The sequence below is a fragment of the Lactuca virosa genome, chromosome 3 (genome assembly GCF_052849685.1).
Source record: "Lactuca virosa cultivar CGN04683 chromosome 3, Lactuca_virosa_CGN04683_v6, whole genome shotgun sequence".
Taxonomy (NCBI): domain Eukaryota; kingdom Viridiplantae; phylum Streptophyta; class Magnoliopsida; order Asterales; family Asteraceae; genus Lactuca; species Lactuca virosa.
Window position 1 is genome coordinate 327,908,060 of NC_136428.1, and position 22,059 is coordinate 327,930,118.

Consider the following 22,059-nt stretch of genomic DNA (forward strand, 5'->3'; position numbering starts at 1 on the left):
TTTCAAGATCAAAAGTCCTTTTTGTAGAAGGATTTTTAGTAAAATGACTTTTTGTGAATGGAGCTCTTTAAAAAGTGTTTGGATTAGCAAAAGGACTTTTGTGTTAACTTTTACATGTAAACTCAGAAAAAGTCACAAAAAGTCAGGTTTTTGTGACTTTTTGAAAGCCCTTATTTTCCTCTATGCAAAATTCATTGTCAAAAGGACTTTTCTATTACCTAAACACATTTTGTTTATTTTTTGACTTTTTAGAAAAGTTAGAAGCTAAAAGTCATTCTAAAAGTAACCCCAAACACCCCCGAAATTAGCGAGGAGGGTAGCAAATGCTCTACATCGACCATTTGTGGATCCTCTCACGTCGCCGATGGTCACTGTTCATGAAAGGAAGAAATGAATCGAAGGGAGATCGGGGAAAGAGAACACGATTGGAGATAACAACAAGGGTGGGTCGATGGTGGTTGGGAAATCACAAGGAGATGGATAGTTGATCTTCGGCGATCCCTCATGGGTTCCCACATCTTTGCCGACAGTTTATACGTTGGGAGGGGTAAAAAAGCTACACGATGATGACTCTAAGGGATGTTTGGCTTGCTTCGATCGGTGAAAGGGTAATGGTGTGACGAGGGCTTCTCTGGCAGTAGCAGTTGAATGGATGGGGGCTAATCCGGCAGCAAGTAGGTGAAAGGGTGTTTGGTTGTAGGGGTCAACTAACACGGGTTGAGGATTGAGGGGATATTTCTTCTCACATTTGTAAAAAAAAGGACACACTTCAATGGTGTGTTTATGGTAAACGAAGAAGAAGAAGAAGAAGAAGAAGAAGAAGAATAAGAAATGCAGAAGTGATTTTTTTTTCTATTGTATTAAATCTTGACTTTAAATTGATGTAGAAAGGAATAGATAATGAAAGAGTGATTGAGTGGGTTTTTGGCTGTGAAGTTCAAGTGTCTAATAAATTTTTTCTTCTAGATTGATTGTACTTTGATAGAAAGTTAGAAGCAATGTCATGAACATCATGTATACATGTACAATTCTTGTATAAGTGTAAGCTATTGTGAGATGGAAAGAAAATGTGATGGTGAAGAATTTTGGTTGTGAATTATTTAGAAAAAGTGTGTGTGTGTGTGTGTGTGTGTGTGTGATGAATGTTTTTGAAGCTAGCATGGTGTGATTTTTGTCAATCATTCATGTATTTTGTTTAGATTTAGAAGCAATGTATTCTCTCAATTACTTGTGTATTTGTGTGTGTATTGTTGAGAAGTTGTATTGGTTTAATATGTATGGGTAGTATAGTGTCGAGTAGGAGTTGATAATTCTTGTACTTAGATACATATCTATACATTTCATATATGTGTCTATGTATTAATAACCTTAAAAGTCATAATTTATATATATTTTATATACTTATGTATTCATTAATGTTTTTAATTATATAACTTTTATGTGTATATAAAAAGATGTGTGTATTTATAAATAAGTATGACTCAATGATTTATTATATATGATTGCTATTATTCTTTGGAATTCATGAATAGCTTATGTATACAAACATATGTATAGGTCTCAAATCATTTAAGAACGAATTCTTTCGTACTTTTATAACTTTATCGATTTGTATGTCATCGATCTCGATATCAATAATGTTCCTAAAAATGGAGAATAGTGGTCTCGGTTACAAGGAATAAAAAAATCGAACGGAATAATTTTTCGAGTTGCAGAACTCCGGAAAATCGCGTTTAAAGATTTGCGTATAACTAATCCAAACACGTCTGATTTTTCGAATTTAATAAATATTTTTACTAAAAATATTTCAAGTATGAAATTAAATATTAGACTATAGCCTGAGTCCAAAAACGTTCTCAAAATTTTCATCTGAGCTGTGCACGACCCTCAACGGATAGAAACAGTTTTAGCACTTTTAAGAAATTTAGTGTTCTACTGGTTTGATTTCTTATAGTTGTCGTATCTTTTGCATTCGGTCTCTGTTTTGGAAATTCTTTATATTTTTGGATACATGTAAACATGTACTACGAGACTAGAGTGTTTTCTTTGCTCACAATTTCTTAATACGAGCTTTCAGTTTTTCAAACTATTTACTCGGGTTGCAGTTTGAGTTGTTTGATTCGTTTGCCAGTTTACACATTTGGAAGTAAGATACCATCTGAAAGATTATAATAGTTTAAATGAACTCATTTATTTTACAAAAGATGCACTAGAATTCAATGAGTCAAATTACAAAGAGATTTACTGCGAATTGACCATCCACAGTATTTGACCTAAATATCGAGATGTCACATTACCTCCTCGTTAAAGTAATTTCGTACCGAAGTTATTAAGTTCTAGATTATTTTGTTCAACTAGTGGAGGGAGCACTGCTGAACAGTTGCAAGTACTTTTGTTTCATCGATTCCTCATGTTCCCAAATAAACTTCGACCCTCTACGAGAGTTCTATCGCACTTTTACTATAGGTATGCTGATTTTCTTGAAGCTTTTGTTTCTCGTCCCGTGATCTCCATAGGTTCCTCTACGAAGTGAAGTTTAGTGTTGACCTAGATCTCATCAAGTGGAATGGCGAGGTTCTCATCAGAGAGACACTTTTGAGGTTACACACGTGGAAGGTATCAAGAACTTTGTTGAGTTCTTGAGGTAATTTGAGTTTATAAGTGTCACACCTCCAAACCGGAACGGCGGAAACGTTCGGGGGTGGAGGATGTCATGTCAAGTATCAAAACACATGCATTATAGTAATCAAAGTAACAACAACCATTGTATTGATAATATAATATTTATATTATGTTTAAAACATTACTTGAAATATATGAAAAGAACAACAAAAGATAAGACGTAAAGCTCCGTCTTTGCAACTCCTGGGAGAGAGTACCTGTCTACTTACGACCCTGAGAATACAAGTGGTTTGAAAAAGTGTCAACATTAAAGTTGGTGAGTTCATAAGTATTTTTGTTATAGAAAGTATATCCTTTATTCTTTTGAAAAGTTCGTCAGTTCCTCCATAAAATCCTATATTTTCTGTTGTATATGAATGATAAGTAAAACAACTCGTGATTATCCCTCCTACGAGTACTTAGTGAAAACAAGTCATATACATTTAGATCGAACAGATAGTCGATTGTGTGGTTCTGCCCTAAGCCCACAACCAAACAAGGAACGGGAAATGAGGCGGAATCCACACATCCCACTATCTGTCGGGTCTTCATGTATCTAACCCTGATATATTTACTAAGTACATTAAGTTTAATGATCCTTTAATTTGAAAACGTTCCCTTAAAAAATCCTATATTTTCTTAATAAGTAATATGACTGTAGTTAATCCTTCTGTAATCATTCATTGAATACTAATTATATATAATACAGATCGATTAGACAGTTGAATGGGTGAATCTGCCCTAAGCCCACAACCAAACAAGGAACAGGAAATGAGGCGGAAGTCACACATTCCACTGTCTACCGGATCTTTATTATATATAATCCTAATGTATTCATCAAGTAATTACATAATTAACAATTATGAATCTCCGGTAAAATGGTAACCACAATATTTCCTTCTATAATTTATTAGTTTATACTAACTATATATAACCTAATATCGAACGGACAGTTAAATGTGTGGATCTGCCCTAAGTCCACAACCAAACAAGGAACATGAAATGAGGCGGAAGTCACACATTCCACTGTCTATCGGATATTATTTATATATAATTTGAATGTATAAAGTAAGGAATTATACAATTAACTATAAAGGTCCTTTATGTAATATTAGTTTTATAAGAAGTATTAAACGTTTTGTAAAGAAGTTTCTAGTTTCACTAACTCTATTGTGAAACATTGATTTCGGAAAGTTCTATCGAAAACTGTTTATCTTCCAAAATAACGATGTAAACCATAGAAAATCCTATATTTTCTATAAAACCAATTTGTAGTCTTAAACGCTCCAAGACCGAGAAGCACAAGTATAATTACCATACTTAGCTTAATGATACCCAGTTTTTTTATCAGTAATCCCATTTGAACATGTAATTACCTAGAAAGTTCGACGTGACGATACTACCCTCCTATGATCACTTAGTACACACAAGTTGTATAATACCGAGATCGAATAGACAGTTGAATGGGTGAATCTGCCCTAAGCCCACAACCAAACAAGGAACAGGAAATGAGGCGGAAGTCACACATTCCATTGTCTATTGGACTTCAATTTTATCTAACCCTATTGTATATACTGAGAAATCATATAGTTAGTATCCCTTGGGAAAGTTTGGGAAAAGTATATCTTTATGTAAATAATTAGTTAATACTATTGTGAATATTCATTATAACCATACTAATACAAAGTTAGTCCCGTATAGATCTATACACCAACTCGCGCACTCCCTGATGAAGACTCTGGTTATAATTAAGATTCGAACGGGTACCCTGAGTAGTACATCGAGTGGTTCACAATCCTGTATTAATTATTTACATAAAATGTAAAACCTTTTTATAATTAACAAGTAATTTCGTGAAAGATTTCCTTTTGTTTCATAAACTATACTTATTATAGTTTATAAGTTCATTTCCATGTTTTAACCTGGATGTTTGTAAAATAGTTCCTACGATCCATAAACTATACTTATAATAGTTTATAAGTTGATTTCCCTATTTTAACAAGTTTCAAGTTCAAATACAATTAAACAACAAGAAAACATAATAAATAAGTTATGTTTTTAAACACAAGCAATCTTGTGTTTTACTTGTATTCCCCCCCTAAAACATTTTAAAAAGATTGAAAATATGGGGGTATGAACTCACCTTATATTGGAGATTTGATTGAAGATATGATATCGGATATTTGGTATGCTAAACGAAGTCCCAAGCACAATTGGATCCTAATTGGCATATATATGTGTATAATTAATGTATATAACAACTAATTATGATAGGGAACCACCTTAGGGACTAGGAAACACTTGAACTAAGTGTTACAATCATATGTGGTTGACTAAAAGGGGTTTATGGCCACACAAGGGAGTGTACGGCCAAGATGTGTTCGACCATTGTGGTATACGGCCCATAGGTTTACGGTCATGGAGTGTACGGCCGTACACTCATGGAAAAAGCATGCAAATAGGGGTGTTTATGTCCCTAACTAGCATCCATTAAGTGTTTATGATCTTATGTTGGGACATGAAGTGAGTTTGAGGCTTATACATGCACTAAACAAGGGTTTGCGGCCATATAACGTGTGTACGGCCGTACACCCTTGGTGTTCATGCATTAGATGACGAATCAAGGCTAAGAATCAATTGTTTCTCAAGCCTAACTAGCAAATAGAAGATATACTCACACTTTTGAAGGCTTCTAATGAGTTTACGGCCCAAGAACAAGTAGGTGTTCTTGGTGTTCTTGGTGAAAGTGAAGAAGACTTGAAGATCTAACCAAAAGAGAAGATTTCATGGATGAAAACATGGATCTTTACTAGATAAATCCATGTATCAACTAATCAATTGAAGTAATACTTACATCTTTGAAGATTAAAGTGTAAAACTTGATGATAGTTGAGAGAGAATCGGATTTCTTGAGGTGAAAGTGTGACAAAGTGTGAAAGAATGAAGGAAAAACATATATATATATATATATATATATATATATATATATATATATATATATATATATATATATATATGTTTGGGTTCACGGCCACCTTGGGTGTACGGTCGTACACTCATGTGTACGTCCGTACATTCCTTTTGATGGAGTGTTTGGCCCGAATACAATATGATGAACTAAAGTTATCTCATCCCTAAACCCAAAGCTTGAATGTACTAGGCTTAGAACACTCAAACAGACCCTAAACAATGCTAAAAGGTAGTAGAAACAAGTCTGAATGTGATTGAATTGAATGACTGTACAAGATAAAAATTTCGGGTTGTCACAGTAAGCTACCAGACCAACCCTTTCTAGGATGTCGAAAGGTCCGATGTAACGGGGGTTTAGTTTACCTCATTTTCCAAATCTATTGACCTCTTTTCCATGGTGCGACCTTTAGTAGAACACAATATTTTACTTTGAATTTTGTGGGTTTGCATATCCTGTCAGCGTAGCTTTTCTGATGACTATGTGCGGCCTTTAATCGTTCCTTTATCTGACTGATATTCTTCGGTGTTTCATGAATGATCTCAAGAGCAGTGAGTAGAGTATCTCCGACATGCTTTTTATCTAGTTGAGTATCTCTAACTTCTACCCATCATATCGGAGAACGACATATGCGTCCATACAAGGCCTCGAATGGAGCGGCCTTTATGCTAGTGTGATAAATATTGTTGTATGAAAACTCAACTAGCGGTAAGTGAGTATCATATGCATTACCGAAGTCTATCACACAAGCGTGGAGCATGTCTTCCAAAGTTTGTATTGTTCTTTTGCTCTATCCATCTGTCTGTGGATGATATGCAGTACTCATGTCGAGTCCCTAGGAACATTTATAGTGATTGCCCAAAATCTAGAAGTGAATCTGCTATCTCGGTCTGAGATAATAGATATTGGCACACCATGCAGTCTGACTATTTCCTTGAGGTAGGTCCTTGTGAGTTTCTCCATCTTTTCAGTTCCTTTGATGGCTAGGAAGTGGGCGGACTTGGTTAAACGGTCAACCACTACCCAAATGTTATCATAATTGCTTGAAGTTCTTGGAAACTTCATTAAGATGTCCATGGTTATTTGTTCTCATTTCCATTTCAGGATTGACGGTGGTTAGAGTATACCAAATGGCTTCTAGTACTCTTCTTTGACTATGGAGCAAGTCAAGCATTTACTGATATATGTGGCAATCTCCACCTTCATGTTGGGCCACTAATAAAGTTTTTTGAGATCAAGATACTTCGTTTCCGATCGTGGATGTATCAAACATCTTGACTTATGAGCTTTATTTAAGACTAGGCACCTTACTTCACCAAACTTTGGGGTCCAAACTTGGTTCATGAAATATCGTGTTCCATCTTCCTTTAGGTTGAACTGTTTGTCCATTCCTCGAAGGTTTTCTTTAACGATCTTCTCGGTTTTGAGTGCTTTTATCTGAGCATCTCGAATTTGGGTGGTGAGATTGGAGTGGATTGTTAGGGTTAGAGCCTTTACACGAAGAGGATTTGCTCGCTCTTTCCTACTTAAAGCATCTAGAACGACCTTGGTTTTACCAAGATGATAGAAAAATTCACATTCATAATCATTTAGCAATTCGGCCCACCTTCGTTGTCTCATGTTGAGCTCATTCTAGTCAAAGATGTGTTGGAGGCTTTTGTGGTGAGTAAACACGACACACTTTGTCCCGTATAGATAGTGTCTCTAAATTTTTAAGGCGAACACTACATTTCCCAACTCTAAGTCATTGGTAGTGTAGTTGGCCTCGTTTGGATTTAGTTGTCTAGATGCATATACATTGACTTTATTCTTTTGCATCAGTACACATCCTAACCCTTGATATGAGGCGTCACAGAATACTACAAAGTCTTTTGTTCTCTCTGGAAGAGACAAAATTGGTGCACTGCACAATAATTGTTTCAATTTCTGGAAGGCAGACTCTTGTCTTTCTCCCTAATTGAACTTCTTGTCCTTCCGGGTTAGAACGGTGAGAGGCTTGGTTATTTTAGAGAAATTCTCGATGAATCTCCGATAATAGCCTGCAAGCCCTAGGAATTGGCGTACCTGGATTGGTGTCCTTGGTGCTTTCCAATCCTTAACCGCTTTGATCTTCGTGGGATTGACATGAATCTCTTTGCTACTAACCACGTGGCCGAGGAAATGTGCTACGTTAATCAAAAACTCACATTTAGAAAGCTTTGCATAAATTTTCTCTTTTCTTAACAGTTCTAGGATTAAACGCAAGTGTTGGTCATGTTCTTCCTTGGTTCGTGAATATATCAACATGTCGTTGATGAAGACGATCACGAATTTATCCAAGTAGAGTTTACACACTCGATTCATAAGGTCCATGAATACGGCTGGTGTGTTGGTCAGTTTGAATGGCACAACCAGAAACTCGTAGTGACTATATCGAATCCTAAATGTTGTCTTTGGAATTTATACTTCTTGGACTCTGAGTTGATGATAACCAAATCTTAAATCAATCTTGAGTAGTAGCAGGATCCTTGTAGTTGGTCAAACTAGTCATCAATCCTCGAGAGTGGATATTGGTTTTTGATGGCGAGTTTGTTACACTCTCGATATTCGATGCACATCTTTAACGATCCATCCGTCTCTTTGAAAACAATATCGGGGGCTCCCTATGGAGAGAATCTTGTCCGAATAAAGTATTTTTCAAGAAGTTCTTGGAGTTGACTGGAGATTTATTGCATTTCTGATTTAGTCGGGCGATATGGAGATCTGGCCACTGGTGCTGCACCCAAGATTAGGTCGATTCGGAATTCGACCTGCCTGAATAAAGGTACTTCGGGTAGATTCTCTGGAAATACGTTCAAGTAGTCGCACACTTGCGTAATGTCTTTGATTTCCTTACCCTTGCCTTGCATTTCCACCACGTGGGCCAAGAAAGCGAAACATCTCTTCTTCAAATAATTTATCGCCTTCATGCAAGAGATGAATCTTAGATTCTTTCCTAATTTGTCTCCGTAAATCACAAGGGCTTCGTTGTTAGGTAAAGGTAATCGAACGGATTTTTCGTAATATAATATCTCTGGTTGATGAAGTGATAACCAATCCATTCCGATGATTACATTGAAACTTCCAATGGTTATAGGCATTAGGTCGACGTGAAAGATGTGGTTATTCAGGGTGAGAAGGAAATTAGTGAGTATTTCTAAAGTGCCTTCTATATGATCGTTTTCTATTTATACCGCGTAAGCTTCATTAAGTTTGCATGATTTATGGCTAATCATGCTTCTAAACTTATGAGAAATAAAGATTATATCAGCACCACTATCAAATAATATGGGAGCATAAATGTTGTTGATAGGAAACGTACCAGTAACCACAGTTGGTTCCTGGCGAGCATTTGCAGCACCTATTATAATTGTTGTTCCTTTGCCATCATGATTCTTCATTTTCTGGCAGTCCTTCTAGAAACTCCATGTTTGATTTCATTCGAAGCAATTTCGGCTTCCTCCTGCTGTAGGGGTTAAGGTTGCGTTGTTTGGTGCCTTCTTGTAGTACTTAGAGCTATGACCTCTCAAGTTACAGATGTTGCATGCCATGAAATTTCCAACAAGTTGGAAATTGCACTTGGTACAGTGGGGTAAATTCCTAGAGTAGGGATTTGATGGAGGGGGGGGGGGTGTTTGTGATTGGGGCGTATATAGCCACAAGTTCTAGATTGGGTTTGTGGTGCTTGAATTTCCCCTTTGACTTGCCATGGAACTTCCTTTTTGTACTCACAGTTTGGTTCTTTTAAGTTTGTGGACTCATGGTATCATGACGGATACACTGCTCCGTCAATTGATAGGCCAGTTTCTTAGCACTATCAAAGATAGTGGGTCTAGACATCGTAACCAGACCTTGAACTGGTGAATATAATCCCCAGATGTACCTTTCGGTGTTTTTGTATTCCGGGTTCACAATTCCCGGGAAAACGTTTGTGACGTCGTTAAATCGGGAGGTGTAAGCAGTCACCTCCAATCCTTCATGGTAAGGTTCCAAATTATAAAGAGTGATCGATTACAGAAATCTTATAGATTTCCAAATTATAAAGAGTGATTGATTCCAGAAATCCTACAGATTTCCAAATTATAGAGAGAGAATTGAAATCCTACCGATTTCAAATGATAGAGAGAGAAGTTTGGAGACTACTGAATGATCGATTGGGAACTATGTGTTTCTATGTTATGACGGTAGCGGAGCTATTGGTTTTTCGTTCTTCTTCGGGTTTAGGCGAACTAGGAAAATCTAAACGTTATCCCATATTTTTAAGTTTTTAAAATGTATACGTTGTTTTGGCGTTGATATATGGTTTCTAAGGTACTAGGTTTCTGCAGCAAATCTTGAAAACATCCTTCAATCTCTAAAACTCTCAACCATTGTGGTGTGTCAAACTCCTTGCTCGAGGTTGGTTGTGCACCGGCCCGACCATAAATAACATAGGCATATGTTCCAAGATTATTTATAGTATAGCTTATGTATGGTACTAACCTTAGTTGAGGCGTATGACCTAAAGGGTTGAGTTGGTAGTTTTAGTTGAAGGGATGTTTAGAATTTTTTATTAAGTGTTCTCATCGCCGGTCAAAGTGTATATATAACTCTTATATATTATTTTTGGTGAGGTTTGTAGTATTATTAATTTTTTCTTTGTACTCCAAGGCTACCAAGAACAGACGAGAGCCAGACAAGAACCACCGGAGAACAGGATCATTTTAGCAATTAAGTTGTTTTGAATCCAGTAAGCCAAGCGGCCCTTCAAACTAGATTCCACGTACCGTATGTAGCCAAGAAGTAGTGTAATTAATAATAATAATAATAATACTTTTATTAGAAACTAATTGTTGTAGTTGCATTCCCCTTTCGAGGATATGATTTCTCTATAGCCAATTTAGCTCCGATATCAATCTGTCACACCCTCGACCGAGGCAGCGGAACACGTCGGGTTGTACGACTAAGTTCATAGATCACATGTAAACTAAATATATAACACAAGTAAAACAATAAATAAAATAGCATTCGTGTTCCATCTTGATATTTGAATACAAGGTTTTTACAGATAATAGTAGTACATGAACTGCATTTACATATAGGTAGATATGACAACAGCTAGTAAAGTAGGTCAACTATAATCCAATCTGTCTTGAATGTCTGTTTAGTGATTCCCTGAGAATACATGTAGTTTTGAGCGTCAACACAAGGTTGGTGAGAGTTACAGGTTTTCTGCTAACATCAGTAATAGTTTTAAAAATTCTAAAAAGTATTTTCTTTGTAAGTATAACTATACTTAAATTGTGTTTGTAAAGAGTATTTGAAAGCCAAAATATATCTTTGTATAAGTAAATCCATACTTAGAGCTATGTTTATAAAGAATCCTTGAATATATTTGAAAACCAAACTATACTGTTGCATAAGTAAATTCATACTTCAAATAGTTTTGAAAACAACCAAGCCAATGGTTTGTAGTGAGAGTGAGAGATTCCAGTTAATGTTTACAGTGAGTCCTATAACCGAGCTATGTGACTGAATGTACCCCCTACAACGCTTCATTGGACGTTGTAGTAACAATAGTAGACACTTATCACCTGCTTCAATTTATTGGTTGAGGTTGTAGCTAGCAACCGTAGGTAGGGATGTCAACCCCGTATAGATCTGTACATATGCATCTCTCTCTGAAGATTAACGGTTATAGTAGTGTGGGTATGTTAAGTGTTAGACTCAGCTAATGAATATAGTCTCACTAAAAATCCCTTAACTAAGGTTGGTGAATAACTCTTCACCCTAACTTATTTGTGTATAAGTCACTAGGCATAATGAATTTCATTGTATAAAGTTTATAAAAGACGAGTATGTTTGGTATGTAAGTAAAAGTGTAATGTACTCACTTTTATAAAGAGGTACGTTCCAAAGTAATGAACATACGTACATGTATAAACTTTATGTATTTAAACATATAAATATGTGTGAATAGTAATGTTGGATTAGGTGTCTAAGCCCATGATTATAATTGATATAAACTTGAATTGATAGTAGCAGAGTCCTTTTGGGTTGCCTTAAAAACTAGCAACTAGACATGATGACTTTAGGAGAGAGGTTGAATTTATTATTTGAATAATAAATTGAAATAAATGATTTATTAATGTATTATGAAAATAATATATTAATTAGAAATCATATTATTTAACTAATAGTTAATCAGAAACTAACTGGAATTAATTTTGGGATTAATTGAATTAATTAAAGGTGCATGGACTGTTTGGCAATTTATTGATAGTTGAGGAAATAAGCTATAGAACCTCCCTAGAAGAGGTTGGACGAAAATCTTTAGGAAGGCCCTAAAATTTTCGTCCAAGGGCTCTTGGATGGGGATTCTTGGGCTGCTTGGTCCCTAAGCTAAGGGAATTAGGGTTTCCTCCTAAAACCTTAGCTTTTTCTCTAAGCTACCTCACTATTTAAAGGGCCTTACCCCTTCACATTTTGGCCACTTGATTCCTTAGAGGAATAGCCAAATTTCCTAGCACTCCTCTCCTCTCTCCTCTCTGATCCTCTTTATTAATTTGGGTGTGAACCATTATAGGCGTGACACTTGTGACGCTTGCTCTCAAAGTTCAAGAAGACTAGGATTTCACTGTTATTGCTATATAACAATTAAGTTAGGTTTTTCTTAACCCTATTAGTGATTTCGAAATTATACTACTAGTATTAGGGTTTCCCAATTGATGTTCAAATGTTGTATGTTCAATTAGAGAAAACATAGATCGGGAAATTAGGGTTGCATGCACACATAGGTTTTTGTTTGTTATGCTCAAAACCCATCAGTGGTATCAGATCCTTTTCTTGTTTTCTATTGAATATGATTGAAAATTGTTTTGAATTTCATCAATTAGGGTTTATGGCAATTAGACCCTTTTGGGACTTAGGATTTTCGATTCTAGGGTTTTTGAACCCTAGATTTCAAATTTTTTTGGAAAGGATCTTATACCTTTCCTTTGTCCCTCAAATTTAAAATTAAGGGTTCCTTAACCCTCAAGGATTTCGAAATATGGCAAGGATTTGAAATCCTTGCCTTCCTCCCCAAGACATGCCATTTTTTGAAAATTGCTAGACATGCCATTAATTTAATTAGAATTAATTAATTAAATTTTTAATTAAGATAATTATTAAATCATGTGGTTTAATTTTAAATTTAAATTAAAGGTTTAAATTTTCGAAATTTAATAATTAAACCTTGTATTTTGAAAATTTTAAAATACATCCTTGTGGATCTTATTATTAATTTAATTAAGTGATTAGTTAAAAGATAATTAATAAATCCATAAATTGGTTTAAAGTTAATTAAATTAAAAGGTTAATTTATTATAGGATTAAACCCTTGCTATTTTAAAATGTTTTAAAATACACCTTATACTATGGATATAATTAAAGTTTAATATATACTATATGTATAAGACAAAGTCAGTCGAACCGCTAGTACACCTCATTCACGAAGCCGATCTATAAGGGGAATTTAAGGAAGCGGCCTATAAAATGACCGACATTGGGTATCCTCTCTTACCCACCGCTCCCTTGATTGGTGGAGGGTCGTTAGCCGAACGGGTTTGATTGGACATAACCTCATTAAAATTTTAATGATGAAAAGTAACTAAACTATTTTCTAAAATCCCACTCTTAGCTACTTTAGGAAAAATGTGAATTTGATGCTAACCCATGAAATTGCACATTGCACCTTATTGGTCATTAGTGGAGCATGTGTGGTTAATGGCCACACTAATATGGACTGATAAGGAGTGGAAATGATTGACTCGTAAATTATCCTCGATTAATGGAGCGCGTGTGGTTAACCGGCACATTAAAATCAGATGATAAATGACATCGAGAGTACCAAGCTAATTTGCATGGTTATTCACATCTCGTTTGTGATCCTCGGCATCCCAATCAGAAAGTGAGAGCATAATCAAGATTTAACATGCCATTGAATAGTTCAATGAATCTCAAAGATCTAGGAGTTTCATAAGATTTAAATTGGTAAATGCTTTACCTACCTAAAATAGATTCGAATTTGATTCCGTCATCCCTCTTCAAAGTTCGAATCGAAAATATGGATCCTAGCCTTAATTTAAATTTATGGGTTAATAATTAAGGATTAAAATCAACTAACTTGAATTCTCTATTCTCCCATCATAGATGTCAAGTTCAGACAACAATGGTCGTCCGCGTCCTTCTGGAAATGTTTTTCCCTTATCTGAAGATGATCTTCCACATGTTGATCAAGGTAAAAGAATGTTCCCTTCTTCAAGCAATGGTTGAACTCGAAATCATGATTCTCCAACTCTTCCTCCTCCTCATCCAGTGACTCTCCCCAAGTCATGTTTCCTTCAAGCTAAAAAATACGAAGTCACTCAAGCCGTGTTGGCATGTAAACATCAAGATGGAAAGTTTGTGTGTGCGCATGTTCTGAAAATGAAATCGTACATTGACAGATTGGGGATGTTGGGTGTCGTTTTCCCAAGGGAGCTAGCCGTTGACTTGGTTCTACTTTCGCTTCTTAAGTCGTATAGTCAGTTCATTAAAGACTACTATATGAAGGACCACGACGTGACCCTAATTGATCTAACATATATGTTGATTGCTGCTGAAGCAGAAATGCTTAAGAGCACAAGTCACGCAAAAATGTTTGAAGGGTCTGTCTTCAAGATTTCCATGGAAATTGACAATGGCAACATTGGTAGTCCATAAAAGGTTTTTCTTCCCAATGGAAAGGGATCAGTCAAGGTCAAACCATTTGACCATATTGTAAAGAGACAGGCTAGTTTTGAGATAGTCCCATGTGCGATTCTTGAAAGGTTCGTATGTTTCTATTGCCAATTGAAGGGGCATTGGATGCGAAGCTGCCCAGACTACCTGAAAGATCTTGAATATAGTAAAGTCAAGTCGTGTGACCCTACTTCAGGTACATCCACTATCTGACTCCATTATTTTATTAAGTTCCTACTCATAGATTCTTAATACATGATGTGATAGTCACATTTTGTTGTTTTACAGGATCTAAGAGAAAGAAGGAAGCTTAAGAAGAGTAAGCTGAATCTGATCGTGAGAGATGGATTTCGGTCACATGGTTCGATGATCAGATTTTGGAAGCTTTTATGATAGATTAATAGATTGCTTAAGAAATATCTAGAAACATAGTTTTCATATATTTGCATTGTAAGGACAAATTTTTTTGCTTAATATCAATAAAAGTGAATTTTTGATTTATTTACTTTATATTTCCTTGCAATGGCATTCATGAAAATTATTGGTTATATTTCTATTATTAGCAATGTTAAAAATGGATTTGAATCTTGTTATATCGCTTGTGGTATTGTCATAATTAACCAAGTGAAAGGAATTCTCATCGCACAAGTTTCAATTGGATAGAAACTTGGAATCATACAATTCGAATAGTGTGATGTATGAGAATCATGATCGTTGGAAGATTGTCACTAATTCGTTGATCACATGTTTATGTGAGTCAAGTGAAGGACTAACGGATCTAGTACAATTTGATGTGGACTATTCAAATCCACCGCAAAGGATGATAACTCTATTCGTCATGGTTTACCGATGTTTCAGTAAACATAAATGTGTTTATAAGATTAAACATACTTCTAACACCTTGATAAGTTTCAAAGAGTATCGAAACGAATAAGAAGAATCTATTAGGCAGAGAAATAAAAATTTCTCCAATCTGAAAGGAAAGGAGAATACTTTAGTATCATGTTTTGTGATCATCCTAATGATTGCGGAACTATATCACAATTGATCCTCTAAAAACATCTTAGTGCAATTATTTTACTAAGAAGAGGAATCGGATATTGTTGAAATGGTTTAATCATGAGATGAGTCATACTTCGTATCCAATTAAAATTTTAGAGTCATACTCTAGTAACTATAAATCGTATCTTGAAGCTTGTTTTGTACTAATTAGGTTTATAACACCTCATGAAATGTGGAGTAATAATGTTTTCTTACACTAGCATATTGGAATTGGAAGTTGTGATGTTTTTGGTTAAAACAAAGGATGAACTAAGGCCAATTCTATGAAGTGTTTCTTGTTGAGAATCCACACTAACTTTTAAATATTTGTTTTTGCTCATCAAGGAATGTTCCTTGAGAGAGAAACTTATATGTCAAGAAGTCAGTGGGAGTCTTATTGATCTTGAAGAGTTTCAGGAGTCAATCAAGAATAAACCTTTTAGTTATCACTAGCACGCGACTTGAGGCTGATAACTTATCGTGTTAAGTTGACACATTCTTGTTTATGTGCACCTTCCAGCTGCTTTGGCAATGCTTATGAATTTTATGGTTCTCATTTGACTGCAACATGTAGAGCACGTTGGTCATTGAAAGTAAATTGATCAATATCGGTGAGTTGTTTAACAACATGAAAGCACTGGTAGGCCCTTGTGCTACCAGAATGCAAGAAATTAAGAATGAGCAAAGTTCAGTCCTTGAAATCTAAATTTGAGTTTGGTTCAGTCATAAACCTTATCTTATGATTGTAGGTTGGAAATGATAGATTCACATGCATAGGAACACATACACCATAGAATCTAGGTGGAAAAAGTTTTCGCATAGTTCGAATTATGAGAAATGGCAAGGAACAATTCGAACATTCATGACTTATAACTATAAGTTTTAAAAGGGTTTAAACACACACACACACACATGCTATCTAATGAAGGTGTATAAGCTTGAGAAGTCTAGATCAAGACTTATCGAAGCACCATGTATCAAAAATCTGCACTTTAGTAAGAAAGTCAAAAAGTATTGATTTCTAGAAGTCAAGTTGATTTATGGATACATGTCAAAGCTGGTGGGAGCATACTTGGTATGCTAGTGGGAGCATAATTGTTATGGTAAGTGTTGCAAGTTGGCAATATTAGTTGTAGGAAACAAAGATTTGACAATTTGTAAAATTGCAAAGTTTAGGAATTGTTTCGCTACACAAAGATTTAGGGGAGAGGGCACTCATTCTTCATTTCAAATCTAAAAGTTTAGATTGAAGTTTTAATGGCACTTAGTCTAGTACATATATAAATATCGTGTTGAAATGATTCAACATAGGAAATTCAATATATGGAAATATTATAGCAAGAGACTGATTAGATATCAGGTCTTTATGTAAGACATTATGTATCGAGTCCCATATGCTTCAGATATAGGATCGTTTGTGTATGCTATAATATTCACTTGTTCTGATATAGGATCTTTTGGTGTGACTAAAGTTGTTAAACAATTGTCAAGAACACTCTGAGGATTACTGAGGATTGGTTGCTTGTGGACAGTTGGAAATATAGTATTAATTTGGATGGACCATATTGATATAATTCTGAATGGAGGTGACTCTTGTTCAAAATTGACAATCATATGGGAATATGGAAATGTTTCCATAGTGGAAGTTGATAATTAACTCTACATCTGAGTTAGGAACTTGAATGCAAGGAAGGTGTTCAAGGAGTGTATCTTGAATTTGAGACTTCGTTACCATGGAATTTTTTTAAGTAACAAAGTTTCAATGGAACATTTTGTAATATCGTTGGCGAAGTCTTTGTGACTTTGAAGCTTCGACATCACAAAAGGATATTTCAAGTAAGGTTGTACTCTATCACATTTATTAGTAACAAAATGTGAAATGAGCATCATTGGAATAGTGTCCAATCGACATGTTCACAAAGGAAGAACCATAAAGAGACATAGTATGCATATTTATAACAAGGCATGACTGATGTTTAATTCAAGTGTTTAGTTGATTACTCGAAACATTATAGAATGAATAAAGTCTAATTAATATGGTAATTAAATAATAAGAGTTTTATTTATATTCAACAGTTTTGAGACCATAGTTGATTAGGTTATTATTGTGTTTCACTTCGCATGTTTTACTTCCCGAATAATTGGATTATTCAAACATCCACAGTCGATCGTACTTTTGAAAGTAAGTAGCAAATTAAGACTATCATGAATTGAATTGTATATTGTCTATGGAGATTAGACATAGCAATGGTTTTGCTGCAATGTTCATGAGTACTTGGAAATGGGGATTTTAAGTATTGGATAAACCCACGCTCAAAGAATTACTTCATGTATTTTATCACGAGTAATTTTGAGACGATAATATCTTATATTCTTTAAACAGATATATATGAGTTGTTGTTTACAAGTCGGTTGTGCATTGATAATACGTAAACGCATCAGTAACTTGATGTTATGAAACGTATTGTTGTGCGTGATTTGATGAGTGAATAGTGCAAGAATATAAGTCGAAGTTTATGTGTTCCTTTTGCCCTAACGGGAAAAGCGATATTTGTGGGCCCCTCGATGATTTGATATCGACATCTAAAGCGCTTGGCCAAGCCCGGATTGAATTGATGTGTTCAATTAGTAGTCTAATTTCATTCATTATAAATCCGAAATCGAGAAACAAAACTTAGACAATGAGATTGATTATAATCCATGTCTCATGTCCTTACGATATCTTGTAGAATGGAGGAATATTTGATCCCTTATCTTAGGACACGTAACCGACTGGGTTAGAGTTCGACAACGGCTTTGAGAGCTACAATTTGATAATCAATTTTTGAAGTTCTACTAGAATTACAGTTATTAGATGTCACACCCCAAAACCGGAACGGCGGAATCGTTTGGGGGTGGAGGACGTCATGTACAGTATCACAACAATGCAAAGTAGTAAACAAGCAACAACATCATCCATTGCATTAATAATATAATTTCAAACAAGTGTGTTCTGTCAAGTTATATAGACACCAAAAATAATATACATCAAAATAAAGATGAGTCTTGAACGAGCTCCATCTTCGCAAAAACCTGGCTCCGGTACCTGTCTACTGGCGACCTGAGAATACAAGTTATTTTGAAAGCGAGTATCAGCTTTAAAGCTGGTGAGATCATAAGTATATTAGTGTCTGGAGTTGTATGAAAGTGTTTTGTAAGTTTGTAATTGTATATGTTTGTAAAAGTTTGTAATTGTTTGAACTCTCCTAGAAAACCCTATGTTTCCTACTAAAAGTAGCCTTCTACCAAGGCATCTAGTATCTGTGTGTGTGTCTCTTGTAAGAGTGTGTATTTTCCCAAATCCGACTATCATTAACCAAAAATATAGTTTTTACATTATTGTTTATTGTGTAAATATCACAAAGTAAATGTAATGGGAAAATGATATAGTACTGTAGTGTTGTATTAAGTAACTACTGCTGTACTATCTACTTTAAACCAATTGTTATTTAAAGTACCATGTGATCGGCCTGTATCCTGCTACCGACTCAATAGAAAAACGACGATGTAAGACGTCGTAAGAAATGACGTTTAGCACCCGTAGACTTGCAAGTCCCACTCTAGCGAGCAGCAAGGTGTAGGATAGTCAATCCAGTATAGATCTATACACAAACTCATACGCTCCCCATTTAAGGAGATTCTGGATACAAAAACGGTCATGGCAGGTAGTGCCATGCCCCGTTAGGTGGCTCACATAACTGTAATAATGTATATGTAATGAATGTGCTAGCTGTATTGTATGTTCTACCTCTGTCTAGCCTGTATGTTCTCTCTGTATGGTATTGTTTGTTATCTCTTTCTCTGTATGGTATTGTTTGTTATCTCTTTCTCTGTATGTTATTGTTTCATGTATGAACTGACTCTTTGTATGATTCATTGATCTAGTAATAGTATTAGTATCTTCCTAAACTACTCCTATAGTAGCTTACTAGTAATGTATGAACATGTATGTATACCCTTGCTACCCAAAGGTATGGAGCTGAATGAAAGAATGAACCTTTGTATCTATATACATATACATAATATATAACTAGGACTCAAACGACCTTCGGACATATAACCCTAATACCCTAAGTCCATAACCAAACAAGGAACAGGAAGTAAGGTGAGCTATCAGTCCTAAGTCCTTTCAATCCTACTTATATAACTATATCTATATAGATACACATTTAACAGAATATAAGTTTAAAAGAGTTTAAGTAAAAGTATTTGACATGAAAATGAGTTTGTAAAACAGTTTGAAGTAAAACAGTTTGGTAACACAGTTTGAAAAGTAAGAAATCCACTTGTTTGGTAGTTATTAATCACATGTGATTGATATAATAACTATAATAATTCAACTTGTATTCCCCCCCATAAAAGCATTTAAAAACATTTAAAAGGTTAATTAAGGGGTATGAACTCACCTGTAGTGAGTGGTTTGGATGAACTGATGATATAGGATTGCTAGGTGTCAAGTGAAGACTTGTACACACACAATGATCCTAGTTAACATATAATAACACATATATGTATCCAATTAGTCTTTAAACAACTAATTAACAAAGTTAAGACATCCTAGGGCATGAAAAACACTTTATATAAGTGTTATAAGTGCTAAGGATTGTATCTAAATGTTGTAGGACATTGCTATTGAGTTTAGGGTTCAAGGGAACCCTCTATATGAGTTTACGGTTTTGTGACCATAACTCATTGAGTTTACGGTCGTAAACCCATGAGTTTACGGCCGTAAACTCATGCTTCTTTGACCATGTGTTGTTTTGAAGCTCTACAAGTCCTTAGAAGCATTTCCACTTGAAGTATAAGCCTATGGAAGTGATTGGGGCACCATTTCACTCCTAAATGGAGTTTAGGGTCCTGGACCATTTGCCTTTGGGTTTACGGCCGTAAACCCAATTGGTTTATGGTCTTTTGATGTTTTCATGTACTTAACTCACTTGGGAAGGGATCTATGCAAGTTTCCAAGGCTTAGAAGGGACTAGGGCACACTTTGGCACCCTTTTTAGGGTTTACGGTCCAAGGTGTTCTTGGACCGTAAACTCCTTTGATCCTTCGTTTCCTTGGTGTTTTCTTGATGTACAGAAGTGTAACAAGCCTTATTATACTCTAGGATAGAAATACTTACAAGATAGAGGCTTGAAAAGGTGCTAAAAGTCCAGGAACACTAGTGTGTGTTCTTGGTGTTCTTGGTGAAACTTGAAGATCTAACCTTTTGGAATGATTTCACGGATGGAAGTGTGTTAAATCACTAGATTAAGCAATATATCAACTTAAATTACAGAAGTGTAACAAGCCTTATTATACTCTAGGATAGAAGTACTTACAAGATAGAGGCTTGAAAAGGTGCTAAAAGTCCAAGAACACTAGTGTGTGTTCTTGGTGTTCTTGGTGAAACTTGAAGATCTAACCTTTTGGAATGATTTCACGGATGGAAGTGTGTTAAATCACTAGATTAAGCAATGTATCAACTTAAAAGGTCTAGAAACACTTACAAGTTGAAGATCTTGAAGAATTGTTGGATGATACTTGAGAGAGAATTGAGTTTGGATCTTGAATTTGTGAAAAATGGTAAATAATGACTAACTGTCATATATATACCCCCAATTTAGGGTTTACGGCCGTAAACACCTTTGTTTAGGCCGTAAACTCCAAACTCGTGGAGCTTTGGGACTTTATTGTTGCACAATAAACCCTAGAGCATCCTCTCTCCTGGTATCTCCTGAAGTACTAATCTTAAAATACTCAAACTTATTCCAAAAAGCTTGAAAATTAGCAGAAACAGTTTTGACTCCTATTGAAGTGAATGGTTGTACAGGATAGAAATTTCGGGTTGTCACATCATCCCCCCCTTAGAAGGAATTTCGTCCCAAAATTAGAGTTTAAGCAAATAAGTAGTTACAAATAACTAAGTAAAAAGAAGAGGATATTTCAGTTTCATCTGATCCTCTCGCTCCCAAGTGAACTCAGGTCTCGCTTGGCGTTCCAGCGAACCTTCACTATCGGGATACGACTTTGTTTCGTTTGCTTGACCTCCCGGTCCATGATCTCTACTGGTTCTTCCACGATGTTGAGGCTCTCGTTGATCTCGATCTCGTCGAGTGGGATTACAAGAGTCTCGTCGGACAGACACTTTTTCAAGTTCGAGACGTGGAAAGTAGAATGTATGTTACTGAGTTCGCGTGGTAAGTTAAGTTTGTAAGCTACAGGGCCGATTCTTGCGAGAATCTCAAAAGGCCCTATGTACCTTGGATTTAGCTTTCCACGCTTTCCGAAGCGTATCAAGCCCTTCCAGGGTGAGACCTTCAGTAGAACACGGTCGCCCACCTGGAATTCCAACGGTTTCCTTCGTTTATCAGCGTAGCTTTTCTATCGGTCTCTAGAGGCTTTCAATCGTTCACGAATTTGAACGATCTTCTCTGTCGTTTCCCGAATGATCTCCGGACCTGTGAGAGTGCTTTCAGGACTCGTCCTTTAGCTAACTCGGTATCACCCACCTCAGCCCAGCACAGAGGGGATCTGCACTTGCGGCCATAGAGGGTCTCGAATGGAGCAGCCTTTATGCTTGTGTGATAACTGTTGTTGTAGGAAAA

The 22,059-nt window shown here is 35.7% G+C and overlaps 1 protein-coding gene across 1 annotated transcript; it reads right to left on the minus strand.

The window, feature by feature from the left end:
* Window positions 1–8,334: 8,334 nt before the first annotated feature.
* On the minus strand, window positions 8,335–8,748 carry LOC145164755 (uncharacterized). The gene has a single exon (XM_079083445.1). The coding sequence runs from the start codon at window positions 8,746–8,748 to the stop codon at window positions 8,335–8,337; it is 414 nt and encodes a 137-aa protein (XP_078939571.1).
* Between the last annotated feature and the right edge of the window lie 13,311 nt (window positions 8,749–22,059).